The sequence below is a fragment of the Bos indicus x Bos taurus genome, chromosome 14 (genome assembly GCF_003369695.1).
Source record: "Bos indicus x Bos taurus breed Angus x Brahman F1 hybrid chromosome 14, Bos_hybrid_MaternalHap_v2.0, whole genome shotgun sequence".
NCBI classification, from domain to species: domain Eukaryota; kingdom Metazoa; phylum Chordata; class Mammalia; order Artiodactyla; family Bovidae; genus Bos; species Bos indicus x Bos taurus.
Window position 1 is genome coordinate 37,518,853 of NC_040089.1, and position 14,655 is coordinate 37,533,507.

Genomic DNA, 14,655 nt, shown 5'->3' on the forward strand with positions numbered 1-14,655 from the left:
GGATGGAGGAGCCTGGTAGGCTGCAGTCCATGGGGTCGCTAAGAGTCAGACACGACTGAGTGACTTCACTTTCATTTTTCACTTTCATGCATTGGAGAAGGAAATGGCAACCCACTCCAGTGTTCTTGCCTGGAGAATCCCAGGGTTGGGGGAGCCTTGGTGGGCTGCTGTCTATGGGGTTACACAGAGTCGGACCCGATTGAAGCGACTTAGCAGCAGCAGCAGCAGCTCAGAGGAGAGGCAATGGGCTAAGAAGAGGAGGCTGTGGGCTCATTTTCGACTGAACTTTTCCTCCTTTACTTCAGGAGTGTTGTTTTCTCCCCTTAAAACTTCCCTTTCCTCATTGCCTTTGTTAGTTGCCTAGAGAATGATAGAATTTTTCAGGTGAGGATGCTGAGGCTAACTAATGCCAGATTTAGGGCTAAAATCTAGTCAAGGATTGTTTTTTAAAAATGCAAAATTTACTTAGGGCATTATTTATTATGTAAATAATAATTTATTATTTACATATAGTAAATGTATAATACATGGTTATAAAAATGTAGAAATTGCAGATACATTTGGTGTTTTAATATACTTTTACGTAGACTATATTTACATGTATTTACATGGTTCTTTATACTATTTATTTTCCTACTTAACAAACCTCAATAACCCACACTTTTGTAACCCAAATCTCCACAACATCATTTTTAATGTCTATAGAATTACATTGTCTAAATGTACCGTGAGTCACTTAAGTACTTCCTTAAATGTTGGACATTGACCTTATTTTCATTTTTAAGTCACTTTATGTAATGCTGTATTCAGGATCTGTAGAAATCTTTGACCATGTTTCCGTTTCTTTAGAATATGAACATTTTAAAAGTTCTTGATTATCTACTGACAAATTCTTTTGCTAAAAGACTCTCCTGGTTTAACTTCCAACCCACTATAAAGAAGTATTTAGGGTTCTTATCAAATACTGGCTTTACCAAAAATTTTCTTTTCTTTTTTCCATCACACAATTCTGTCCTTAAGCTTAAATTAAAGGAGGGGAAAAGGCGTGGTGGATGGGAAGGAAAGACAGCTAAAAACCCAACAAAAATTACATGTAATAATGGTGGCCATACATTCTACAAGGGATACCCATTTTCAATTTTTCCATGAGCCTCCATCTTAAAACCCTCTCAGATGGTATGAATGGCGAAATCAAGGATTATTTTGTAAACAGCCTTAGTATCATTCTAAAATCCCACTCAAGTAGTATATATTTAAAAAACATCTCTGAACTACTAGAACTGGGAAATCTTTAACCATGAATAATAGTTTCATATAATTCTATAGCACAAAAATTTCAGAATATGATCTCATTTCAGCTATTTAGAAACTCTGAGCAGACCAAGTAGTATTTCCATTTGCCCACAGTTTCTGTAGGAAGAAACTAAGCTTAACAGAAGATAAAAATTCAGGTTCTCTTAATATATTGTTGAAGTAATCATACAAAGAGGCATTAGACTGAGATGGCTCTGATGTCTTGGTAGATTAATGAGCAACCCCATATTCAATCCTGTGAATACCTCAAAAGTAGGAACAACCAATCAAAAACATCCAATGAGATTTTTCTCAAATAATGCAACAGCATAAGCTATAACAATCAATTTCCTTGCTTTGCATGTGCATCATCTTCTAGCTCCTGTCAGTGGAGTGCTCATGACTGTTTCAAGTTTGATGTACGATTGGAATAAAGTTTTGCTCAAATAAACTCTCAAATTTTAGCGTGCCTCAGTTTATCTTTTTAAAGCTATTAAAACTATTAAAAAACACTATGTGAACAGCAAGTTTAAATATGTATCAGTACAAGAATGGCTAATTGATGTTTGTAATATGCACTACACTAAAGAATATTTTGGGTTTTTTTTTTTTTTTTTTTGGTCTCAGGTGATCTGGAATCTTAGTTCCCCAACTGGGGATAGAACTGGCAGTCCTTGCATTGGAAGCACAGAGTCTTAACCACTGGACCCCCCAGGAGAGTCAAGAGACGTTAAAAGGTAAGCAGAAGATAAAGAAAATAAAGTTACAATAGCCAAGCCATGGAAACGACATGTCAAGAATACAGGAGTGGGTTGCCATTTCCTTCTCCAGGGGATCTTCCCAACCCTAGGATGGAAAACACATCTCTTGCATTGCAGGCAGATTTTTTACCACTGAGCCGCCTGGGAAGTCCACAAAGGAATATTACTCATTCATAAAAAAAGAACAAAATAATGCCATTTGCAGCATCATGGATAGAACTAGAGAGTATCATACTAAGTGAAGTGAGCCAGAAAGAGAAAGACAAATACCATATGGTATCATTTATGTGCAATCAAATATATGGCACCAATGAACATATCTATAAAACACGCTCAGACAAAACTACTATATTTAGAATGAATAAATAACAAAGTTCTACTGTATAGCACAGGGAACTATACCCAGTCTCCTGGGATAAACCAGAAGGGAAAAGAATATGAAAAAGAATGTATATATGTGTATAATGGAGTCACTTTGCTGTACGGCAAATTAGCACAACACTGTAAATTGGCTATACTTCAGTAAACGAAACAAAAAAGAAAGTGAAATTATCCATAAAGAGATAGTATTATTTTATCCTTCTAGATACCCAGAAAAAGGTAGACAGGATTTGGAGTTGTGAAGGTGGTACTAGTTTAGACTATTAGTTTGTTCCTCTCTTATGCAAATAACATTTTGAGTAAAACATATGGTTCTGAAATAAACAAAAGAGCGTATTGACTAGTTGGATGCTCATCTCTCGATACTCAGCTGAACCTGAACCTCTGGGCCTTCTCAGGCTAAATTAATCATTCTGCATCTTGGGCTTCTGTAATATTTCATAAATTGGTATATTTCAATTATAATAAAACATTATATTTCAACTTATTTTTTAGGGTTGCCTTCACTATGTGTTAGGGGAAGCATACTGGCTGAAACTGCCCACCCTGGCCAGGCACTATAGTAACCATTTGTGTGAGCTGTTTTATGACACGAGGTCCTGGTAAGGAACGTGGAACTAACAAGCCACCACGACCAGAAGAGTTGGGGAAAAGTCAGGAGACACCACATGTCTGACCACTTCCCAGAGTCCTTCTTCCTGGCATCCATCTTCCTTGAGCAATGCCTGAGCCACCAGGAAGGACCTTGAGTCAGAATGATTGGCCAAAGACAACCTGGAAATTTATCCTATCACCTTAAAACCCCAGACTGTGAGCCACATGGCAGAGCAGTTCTGGGTTTCCTTACCCTACTGCTCTCCACCCAGATGCCCCTACCCAATCATCTTTTGCTTTCCCAGTTCATGCGTGTCCTCGGGCAATTCATTTCAGTGTTAGACAAGCGCCCTCTCTCCTAACTTGGAAGGGATTCTACTTCCTGCAACATAAAGCGCTGTGGATTCCCAGTTTTATTCAGTATCTTTATAGCCTCAGCTTCTGAGTTAGTCCTGGCAATAGGCAAGGCACTCAATACCTCTTTAACAAATAATAAACTATCCGGTACACGAATAAGAATGATTTCAGAAAACAAATTTGACAAGTATCAACAATGAGCAAATTCTACTTATCTTCTACCAACTCATTGGTTGGATCAAATTACCATTCATTTTTGTGCAAACGTGTAATGTATTATTCCTCTGTGCCAATAGATTAGAAACATTTTCCATAAAGAAAATGTTTAAGGGAGCCTAGAAAATGACACCCAGGAGAATGAAACATTTAACTCGGGCTTCCAGGATTTGTCCTTTGAGCATGGCTCTCCCCTCTATCCTTCCACACTGTTATAAAGAGGCCAAGACTCTAGCCTGCCTGGCATCTCCGTCCACGCCTAGAGAATCCCAGGGACAGAGAAACCTGGCAGGTTACAGCCCATGGGGTCGCAAAGAGTCGGACACGACTAAGCGACCAACACACACACACACACTCCCTTCAGTTCTTCCACACTGTTATAAAGACACACACACACACACACACACTCCCTTCAGTTCTTCCACACTGTTATAAAGACACACACACACACACACTCCCTTCAGTTCTTCCACACTGTTATAAAGAACCCCACACTCCGACAAGGGGAAGCAGCATGGAAGCTGGGCGTGTGCTGGTCCCCGCAGCAACGGTCTGATCCGGTGCAGAGCTCAGCGCGGAGGGAACGCGCGAGGTTGGGCACGTTGCAGGCGTGCCGAATGTTCTGCGCACGCGCCGGCGGCCAACCCTGCCGGTGGGCCTTCTGGGGGATGCGCCTGCGCGGTTCATTCCAGCCGGGACTGGTGAGAAGCCGCGGTTTAGGGTGTCGCGGTGCCGCCGCAGTGCGGTCGCCTTTCCTGGTTGGGTGTGGGATGCTGTTTCTGGCGTTGGGCGGCCCGTGGGCGGCCGGACTGCGGCTCAGCGGGAAGAGGACAGCGCTGTGGGCTTCCAGCGCGCTCCGAGACCCCAGGGCGGCTGTCTCGAGGGCGGCCTCCTGCAGAGGCTCCTCAGGGCGCGTCGGGGGCACGGGGCTGTCGGCTGCCGCGCCTGTTCTGCGTCGGGTGCGAGCCCAGGTCGGCGGATAGAGGGCTTCGGACCCGTGTGAGGGCGGGGAGGGGGGCGGGTGGTGGAAGTAGCATCCGGCCTGGGGAGCCCGGCTTCCCCGCAGCTTCTCCCCTACTGCCCCGCGGCTCCTGTACGGAAGGAGCCCAGTCCCAGGCTGGCGGGAATAGTATGTTTGGGCCTCGGGACCAGGCCGGTGCATCCCGGGGTTCACAGCACCCGCGGATCCAAGTGCCCCTTGGAAAGTGATTATTTTCTGGGCGGTTCCAGTCACTTTACAGATGGTTGCAAATCCAGCGAGGACTCAGTTTTTTCTGTCCTTGAGCCTTTTCTGTCCTTGAGCGCAAGCTTGTAAGAACTAATCTTCAAGGAAGTTAGATGTGCCACGTGGAGATGGAACTGAAAAAACTCGGAGAACCTCTGAGTTTTTTCAATTTTTTATTAGGTGGCCCTATTTTTAGGAGTTACTATGCTCCCTGGCGGGGGGTGGGGGGTGGGGGGTGGGGAGGGCGGGCGGGAAACGGGATAAAGACGTTAATCCTTCTTATTTTAATCTGAATAAATTGTCTCCTAATCCTGCCCTGTAAAATATTAGGATTAGCAAACATGCCGAAACTTGGAAAGCCAGTGCGGGAATTGAAATCTAATTAAATTTCAGCCTAAAGGAATTAGGCATGCCTTTTACATCTTCAAGAGGGTGTGTAGTGAAAGTCATTTTCAGAGGTTCTGGGAACTCTTGTTCCTGTGAAATTTGATGTAGGAGTTCAAGTGGAAATTTTTCCTTATAAGGAACAAGGAATGGATATAAAGAGTTTGGGGAAAGAATATATATATATATATTAATAATAGCTGTGGTATAAATATTTTAGAAGTATTAAAAACTACCTGGGCTTTATAAACACTGAATCTGCAGTGTTTTGCTTAAATAAAGTGATGTGTGTTTTTTTTTAAACAAAAACTAATGTATTTAAATCTTTGCAATTGAGTGATAGTGACATGCAATAGAAGAAACTACTCCACTAACTTTTTACTTGTTTACGGTCACACTTTATCTAACAAGCTTCTAGCTGGCATGCAAACGTAGGTCTTTAAACTCCCAATTCAGTGTCTACTTGTGAGTGGGATTAAGGAAAGCCTTTCTGTTACTCAATTTGAGTTCTTTAGCTCTAGATTATTTGGAAGAATTCCTTAAATCACCCCATATGAGACATTCTCTTTATTATATTTTTCAAAATAAACTTAAAAAAATTTAAAAGTTGGTCTAAAATGCAATTTATTATGCACTCACATCATGGTCTCTCTTTCAATAGATACCTGTTTGTTGGGAAAGAGGTGTTCGATGTTCACATACACAGCTTGACAAATCAGAAGATGGAAGGCTGATTTATACTGGGAATTTGGCCCGAACAGTATTTGGTGGGTAATCATAAATGAGGGTACTTCCTTTTTTCAACCTTTTGAATATAAAAAAGGTTCTGAGCATATGATACTTACTATTTTTATTGTTGTTTAGTTGCTAAGTCCTGTCTGACTCTCTTAAGACCCCATGGACTGTTGCCTGCCTGGCTCACTGTCCATGGGGTTTCACAGGCAAGAATACTGGAGTGGGTTGCCAGTGTTTCAGGGGATCTTCTTGACTCAGGGATCAAACCTATGTCTCTTGCATCTCCTGCATTGGCAGGCGGATTCTTTATCCCTGAGCCACCACCTCAGTTGCAAGACAGAGGAAAGGTTATAAGATTTAATAAAGGATTTGGAGGTTGAGACCTTTGCATTTTTAGGAAATTTAAATTTTTATTTATCTATTCATTTATTTATTTGGCTGCCTCAGGATCTTTGTTGTGTCATGTGGGATCTTTTCTTGCATTTGGTCTCAGTAGTTGCAGCAGGCCCCCTGCAATTGCATCTACAGTCCCCTTAGTTGCCCTCCCTGCATGTGGGATTGTAGTTCCCCACTGCGGATTGAACCTGAATCTCCTACATTGCAGGGCAGATTCTTAACCACGGGACCACCAGGAAAGTCCCTTTAGGAGGCTTTTAAAAGGTTTTTGAAGACTCTTACGACTTTGTGGTCTTATGACTGAGCACAAAGATTCATCCTTTGGTCACCTCTCAGGATGTTTAGCAACAAAACGTATATTTATATAATGTTTGAATATTCAGAGAAGCAAATATGAATGAATACTTAGTAGTTATTTTGGGTGAGTAGACATTTACTCTATAGAGTAATTATGATTCAAAGATATATTAAGTCTACATTTTTTAGATCTTAGAATTTTCAGCAAATGTATTTACTTAGTGACTTTTGCACATGGTAGGTAGGGAGTTATGGAGTAGGAAAAGACAGTGTATTAAATAACTACAAATTTAAAGTTGTTTTGTCTCCTTAGGTCATAATTCAGTATGTAGTATGGGATAATTTAGAAACGAAGAATGTAGGTATGTGGTTTGTTCAGGTTTCTGAGGTGGTATTTCATTTCAATAATCCTTATATAAAAAAGTATAACCTGAAATATTTGGAGGATTACCTTACAGCCACAAGATTTCAGTGCCCCATTGACATGTGTGTTTTTGATCATGTTGATGTTACTTGGTTGTCTGAAATTTAACCTGAAAATCTGTAAGTTCCCAAGTGTGTGTGACATTAAAATTGAGTATATTTAAAATACAACTTCAGCTAATTTAAAACTTTTTGGGAATAAAGACTGATTATAGTCACTGTTGGGAGGAGTTCTTGAAGAATCAGTTTTGGATGGTAGTAATTTCTTCAGAAGTTACAACATGAGTTGGTCTTTGAGCCTGTGTCAATCTCTGGATTGAGCCTTGGATACCTGGATTGATGCCCTTGAGATGTGTCAACTGTGACCCCCATGATACCCTTCTTTATGAACACAGACACCATTCGTTCAAATGAAGGGAAGGTTTATCCATTTATTTCATGTCCCCGCTTGACTCAGTTCTGAACTGAAGAGAATATAAATACGAATTAATTTTAGTGTGTGTGCTAAGTTGATTCAGTCATGTCTGACTCTTTGCAACCCTATGGACTATAGCCTGCCAGGCTTCTCTGTCCATGAAATTCTCCAGGCAAGAATACTCGAGGGGGATGCCATGCTCTCCTTCAGGGTATCTTCCTGATCCAGGGATCGAACCCACATCTCTTATGTCTCCTACATTGGCAGGCAGGATCTTTATTACTAGCACCACCTAGGAAGCCTCCTAATTTTAGTATGGTTATAATACAATATTTGTGGAGCAGCAAAATTTTGCATGGTATTCAAAGTTCTAGAATTGTAGCAGAATTTGATGTTTGAGTTCCTTCCATATTAAAATAGAAAGTCATTATATATGCTTATCAGGAATTAATAATTTTTCTGTGTAAAACTGAGTGAGAGGCATTGACATAGAGGTACCATTCCTGGAAATTCTTTAAACTACCAAATTGGATCCTACTGTAAAGACATTTGAGGGGACTTTGAGTTGGCAGTTCTTGTTAATTCAGCAACAAAAATTACTGATGTCATTGTATTCTCATTTTAAGATGAGTAGAATTTGAACATAAAGAGGTGTGAAAGCGGGACATCCCATGCATGGAAGTCGTATGAGCAAAGACATCAGGATGGGAAAACCCAGAATATGTTTAGAAATAGCAATTACTTCAACCTGAGCAACTGATGCTTGGCTTCCCTGATGGCTCGGTAGGTAAAGAATTTGCCTGCAATGCAGGAGATGCAGGTTTGATCTCTGGATCAGGAAGATCCCCTGGAGAAGGAAATGGCAACCCACTCCAGTATTCTTGCTTGGAGAATCCCATAGACAGAGAAGCCTGGTGGACTACAGTCCATGAGGTTGGAAGAGTTCGACACAACTTAGTGGCTAAACCACAACCACCACCAGGCATAATAAAGTATATGTATGTATTAGTTTCCTAGGGCTTTTAAAATTCATTTTCACACACTTCGTGGCTTAAAACGGCAAAAATTTATTCTCGCAGTTTTGAAGGCCAGAAGTCTGAAATCACAGTGTTGGCATGTACATGCTCTGAAGGCGCTAGGGAAGAACTCTTCTTTGTCTCTTGCAGCTTCTGATGGCTCGCAGCCATCCTTTGTGTTCCTTGGCTTGTAGTTGCATAACTTCAGTCTCTGCCTGCTACTTCACAAGGCCTTCTCTGTGTCTCTGCTTGTCCTGTTCTGCCCTGTTAAGGACACTCACATTGGATGTAGGGTCCACCCTAATCCAGGATGATTTCATCTCAACTTTTAATTGTCTGCAAAGACCCTGTCTCCAAATAAGGTCACATTCTGGGGTTCTGGGTGGATGTGAATTTGAGGGATACCACTCATACTACTATAGTGTGAAAAGAATAATGGGGAAACAAGAGGTGGTTTTTCTGCAGAAGACAGCTTCAGATCAGATCAGATCAGATCAGTCACTCAGTCATGTCCGACTCTTTGCAACCCCATGAATTGCAGCACGCCTGGCCTCCCTGTCCATCACCAACTCCCGGAGTTCACTCAGACTCACGTCCATCGAGTCAGTGATGCCATCCAGCCATCTCGTCCTCTGTCGTCCCCTTCTCCTCCTGCCCCCAATCCCTCCCAGCATCAGAGTCTTTTCCAATGAGTCAACTCTTCGCATGAGGTGGCCAAAGTACTGGAGTTTCAGCTTCAGCATCAGTCCTTCCAAAGAACACCCAGGGCTGATCTCCTTCAGAATGGACTGGTTGGATCTCCTTGCAGTCCAAGGGACTCTCAAGAGTCTGGTCCCCATTAAATCCCATTTGTACCAATGTCATGACAACTACTTGTGAGAAGAAGAAATTATTTTTAGATTACTGGTACAAACAAGAAGCCTTCAACCAGCAGTGATGTATGAGAGTGACTGTTGTGTTACAGCCTCATCAACATGTATGGTATCAGATTTTTTTGTTTTTGCCAATTTGGGGGAAAAGTAATATCTCACTGTGGTTTTAATCACATGTTTCTTATGTTAGAAGTTTAGCATCATTTAATCTTTTGCAATCTTCCCTGCTGGCTCGGATGGGAAAGAATCTGCCTTCAGTGCAGGAGACCTAGGTTCTATCCCTGGGTTGGGAAGATCCCTTTGAGAAGGGCATGGCAACCCACTCCAGTATTCTTGCCTGGGGAATTCCATGGACAGAGGATCTTGGTGGGCTATAGTCCATGGGGTCGCAAAGAGTCAGACATGACTGAGCGTCAACTAAAACACACACACACACAATCTGTTTAAAGGCCATGTGCATTTTTTGTTTCATTGAACTTACTCATTTGTTTATTGGGTTGTTGATCTTTTTCTTCTCATATACTGGCAACCTTTTATATCTTGGGTATGTTAATCCTTTGTGATACAAGTTTGTAGTATTTTTCTCATTCATTTCTTTATTTTGTTTATGGTATTTATGTCTGTGTACATTTTAAAAACGTGATCAGATTTATCAACTTTCCTCTTGATTGCCTCTGTATTTTAAGTCATAATTAGAAAAGTTTTTCTGTTCTCAGATTATAAGGCCTTCACAGGTATATAAGGCCTTCACAGGGCTTCTTATAGCTTTCTTATTTTATACACCTAGATCTCTGGATTATTTGGAATTTTCCAGGTATATGATATGAGGGATCAATTGAATTTTATTTTTTTCTGTGTGGCTATCCAGTTGCCCCAGCACCACTAGTTTTAAATTATATCTTTACACTAAATTTCCATACGCAGTGAGGTTTCTAGATTTTGTGCTTTTGTTCCATTGATCTGTTCAGTACTGAGCCTATACAACACTATTTTAATGTTTTAGTATCTAACTCTCCCTCTCTTTTTTGCTTCCTTTGTTGTTCCAAATTAACTTTATAATCAGCTCATCTAGGATTTCAGCTTGTCCATTTTCCAAACAGATGGTGTTCAATCATGTTAAAATTATACATTCAAACTAAGAAAATTTTCATTTTAAGTTATTTATTTACTGTGGTAAAGTAGACATAATGTAAAAGTTACCATTTTGACCATTTTTAAATATATAGTTCAGAAGTCAGTGATTTAAAAAAAATCTTTCTAAGTAAAAATATGTCACTATTTTAACTTGAGTGTTTTTCCTTGATAAGGAAATTTTACCTCTCCCACACGTTTCTTAACCACCAGTGGGGAGTTTTTGTTTTTAAATTTGCTATTTTAATGTTGGGCACTTAGCCTGATAAAGTTAGGCCTGTATTTGAGCATTTTGTTTTAGATCTGTGGAAGTACTTGTTAACGGAGCATTTTATTTGATTATCTGCTGACTGGAGTAAGTTTTATAGTATTCATAAGGATTTTTGAGTAATATTAAATCTTTAATTGGGTAGTGCATTTTAATAGCCAACAGACTCGACCCTAGAGTCAGATTGTCTGGGTTTGAATCCCAACACCACTATTTGGTGAGGCTTCCCTAGTGGCTCAGACGATAAAGAGTCTGCCTGCAATGCTGGGTCAGGAAGATCCCCTGGTAAAGGGAATGGCTACCTACTCCAGTGTTTTTCCCTGGAGAATTCCATAGACAGAGGAGCCTGGTGGGCTATAGTCAGTCCATGGGGTCGAAAAGAGTTGGACATGACTGGTGACTTTACATTTTCACATAGCTATTTGGTAGCTTTGTGACATTGAGCAAGTGCCTGATATTTTCTCATCTTTTAAATGGGAGTGATGATGATGATAATTATACATTTATCTTACAGGAATTTTTTGTAGATTTCATGAATAAAATATGCAGAGTGCTTAAAATAAAGCCTGGAATATAATAAGCACTATATTGGTGTTTTGGTTTTGTTGTTTTGGTAATGATATGGTAGGAAGAAAGAAGAATTAATGGGATGGTATTAATCCTCTCCTATTTTCTTTCTTTAGGTGTGAAGTGTTTTTCTTACTCTACAAGTCTGATCAGCCTTGCGTTTCTACCATACATTTTTGCACAAAATAATGTTATATTTGGAAGTCTCCCTTTGCAAATCTTATTTTATGGCACCATAGGAAGCTTTACAGTGATCACTCCAGCACTGCTTCACTTTCTTACAAAAGGCTATGTCATTCGCTTGTACCATGAGGCCAGAACAGACACTTACAAAGCCATTACTTACAGTGTTGTACTTTCGGAAAAAAGTACAGTATTTCACCAGAATGATGTGAAGATTCCAAACAGCACGCATGTGTTTACTACGTTTTATGCTAAAACGAAATCATTGTTAGTTAATCCAGCACTCTTTCCAAACCCTGAAGACTATAACCATTTAATGGGTTATGACAAACCATTCACTTTTGATCTGGAAGAAGCCAGTGAAAAGAAACAGCTTAAAGAAGAGAAATGAGTCTGCTTTTTGTCATGCCACATGGCATGTGAGATTTTAGTTCTGCTACCAGGGACCGAACTGATGCCCCCTGCATTGGAAGGGTGAAGTTTTAACCTCTGGACTGCTGGAAAAGTCTTGAGTTTGTTATTTTTATGTTTGTGCTTAAACGTGATTTGTGTTCCAGTGTACGATAATTGCCTTTATGTTTGATTTTGTTAGTGACTGATTGTTAAATAATTTAAGTTGTATCAGAACTTTTAATTCAGAGACTTGTGTTCCTTTATAATAAAAAAAGTTATGTTTGAAAAAGAAAACATGTAACATTCTACCATTTTGTTTAAAAGGGTGTGAAATACATGTATATGCTGATGTATGCATGGTTAATTTTATATAATAAATGAGTCTCACCTGGGAATTGGGTATCAGAAGCATGTGGGAAAGTTATTTTTCCTTTGTGTATGAACTTTTCTAAGGATATAGATACTACCTTTTCCCACAGTAGAAACTCTAAAAATTCACACGTTATAGAAAGCAAGTGTTAATCTGCTTCCTTTGGCTCTGAATACAGGTTTTTGCCTATCTTCTCTGACATGGCTGCCCATTTTAAAGATTGTATACAGTAGAGTGTGGTTAGCTTGAAGGCAAGTGGTTACCTGAGGAGTTTGTCTTCAGTGGTTCTGCTTGTCTCTCCACATGTACTCTCCTTTGGTACACTCTATCACACATAGGGAAAATCCTATCTACTTTGGTACGATCGTACCCATACAGATGGATAGTACCTTTTATAAAATAGCAGTCTTCATGCTAACTTACCACGTATTGGCATTTTAAGATTTTTACCTCTAATTGTAGAAAGTTGGTTCTTGTGAAGGATTTTCAGCCAGGAACAAATGGCCTCACATCGTTATTTAGATTGGTAATGCTGATTATGTGCCTAGAATGCATTGGGTACTGAGCAAGTTGCCAGAGTCACAGTTAGGAACAAAACACCCAGTCTGTATAAAGCTGTGTAATAGCCATCACCTGCCATGATGGTTAATCTAATCTTTATGGCTTAACTGTGTATGAGAGGGAGGTGAACACTGAGTCTACAGAGCTACCCAAGGCCTCCTATCACCTGCTACAATAGTAAATCTAATTTTTATGATTTCCTTCTGTGTGAGGGAAGTGCATGGAGAAGCAGTAGGAGCATCACTGCTGCTGCTGCTGCTGCTAAGTCGCTTCAGTCATGTCAGGAGCATCACTAGTTCTTGGAAAGATGAAGTGTCAAGTTGTTAGAAGGTTACAGGAGACAGCTTAAGGTAGCAAAGTGCTCTTTCTGAGATTTAGAGCCTGCCCTCTGCTAGTATCAGCCAGCCTGTGGTCCTAGTAGAGGGCGGGCTGTATTCTCAGAGATGAACAGGCTGCCACCACCTCTGGCCTCTGCTTGGACTTCTCTGCCTGCCTGCCCTTCTGTCCTCTGTCACCTAGGTATACATGTGTTGCTGTCTTAACAATTAATGTGGTTTATATCTTTCTGTAAAAAGGTATTCCATAGTCAAATACTCATTATCAAACATTAGATACATAGAAGAAAACAGCACTGTTAACATTTTAAAGTTTTCTCTTGAGGGTCACTTTTTTCATAATTTGTTTTGAGTACATCATACCTGTTTCTTTAAATGTCCTGTATGCTGCTGCTGCTGTTGCTAAGTCGCTTCAGTCGTGTCCGACTCTGTGGGACCCCATGGACGGCAGCCCACCAGGCTCCCCCATCCCTGGGATTCTCCAGGCAAGAACACTGGAGTGGGTTGCCATTTCCTTCTCCAGTGCAGGAAAGTGAAAAGTGAAAGTGAAGTCGCTCAGTTGTGTCCGACTCTTTGTGACCCCGTGGACTGCAGCCTACCAGGCTCCTCCGTCCATGGGATTTTCCAGGCAAGGGTGCTGGAGTGGGGTGCCATTGCCTTCTCCGAAATGTCCTGTATACGTGCAGTCATTTTGTCTCCTGTGTAGTGGAGTGAAAAAACTTATTTTTGTTAGTATCAGAATAATTCCTCAGAGGACAGCATGGTTGCTTAAAAGACTGCATGAGAAAGATGTCTTCTCAAGGGCACGATTTGGACTGAGACCAAGCTTAGAAAAGGATCAGCATATGTAGGATACCATGATGATTCATCAGTGAAATAAGTCTGCAGAAGCAACTCAGGCCAAGATAAGGGGAAAATACATGCACATCCCTCCATGCCACTCTACTACCCTCCCCCGGCAGAGTAATGCTGGAAAGATTGAGACCCTGATGAATCTCCTACAATCTATGGGAAGGATATTGAGTAAGGTTTATTTGAGTCTCAGAAGACAAGGTGATTCCTTTGAACATCTGGGTTACATCAGATAGCATACCCTTGACAGTAAAATGTAATCCTTCCCCTCGGTATATTAATAATTACATCACGTTGAAAGATAATAGCAAAAGTAACAAAATGGTCATTAGTTATGAATGACTCGTTTGTTAAAATTGTATTAGGATTTTTTCAGAAAAAGGATGGTTATCCAGATTCAGCAATTACCAATTTGTGGTCAGTATTGTTTCCTCTAGACCTCCTGCCCTCTACTTTTATTTGGGAGCAAGTTGCAGACATCATAGCATTTCTTTCTTAAATATTTAATTTTGTAATTCTACAAGTGAAAGTGTTGGTCACTCAGTTGTGTCGGACTCTTTGTGACCCCATGGGCTATAGCCCATCAGGCTCCTCTGTCCATGGGATTGCCCAGGCAGAATACTGGAGTGA

General features: G+C 40.5%; 1 protein-coding gene across 1 annotated transcript; it reads left to right on the plus strand.

Moving 5' to 3' along the window:
• The first annotated feature begins 4,271 nt into the window (after positions 1 to 4,271).
• On the plus strand, positions 4,272 to 12,307 carry TMEM70 (transmembrane protein 70). Its single transcript, XM_027561207.1, has 3 exons — positions 4,272 to 4,573; positions 5,873 to 5,978; positions 11,448 to 12,307. Exons 1-3 carry the CDS (start codon positions 4,373 to 4,375, stop codon positions 11,903 to 11,905), a joined length of 765 nt encoding a protein of 254 aa, XP_027417008.1. The 5' UTR covers positions 4,272 to 4,372; the 3' UTR covers positions 11,906 to 12,307.
• The last annotated feature ends 2,348 nt before the right edge of the window (positions 12,308 to 14,655 follow it).

Excerpts from the sequence above, each read along its gene's own strand:
- TMEM70 (XM_027561207.1), top strand. The coding sequence starts at position 4,373 with ATGCTGTTTCTGGCGTTGGGCGGCCCGTGGGCGGCCGGACTGCGGCTC. Across the intron at positions 4,574-5,872 it reads TGCGTCGGGTGCGAGCCCAG|ATACCTGTTTGTTGGGAAAG; the intron begins GTCGGCGGATAG and ends CTCTTTCAATAG. Across the intron at positions 5,979-11,447 it reads TTTGGCCCGAACAGTATTTG|GTGTGAAGTGTTTTTCTTAC; the intron begins GTGGGTAATCAT and ends TTCTTTCTTTAG.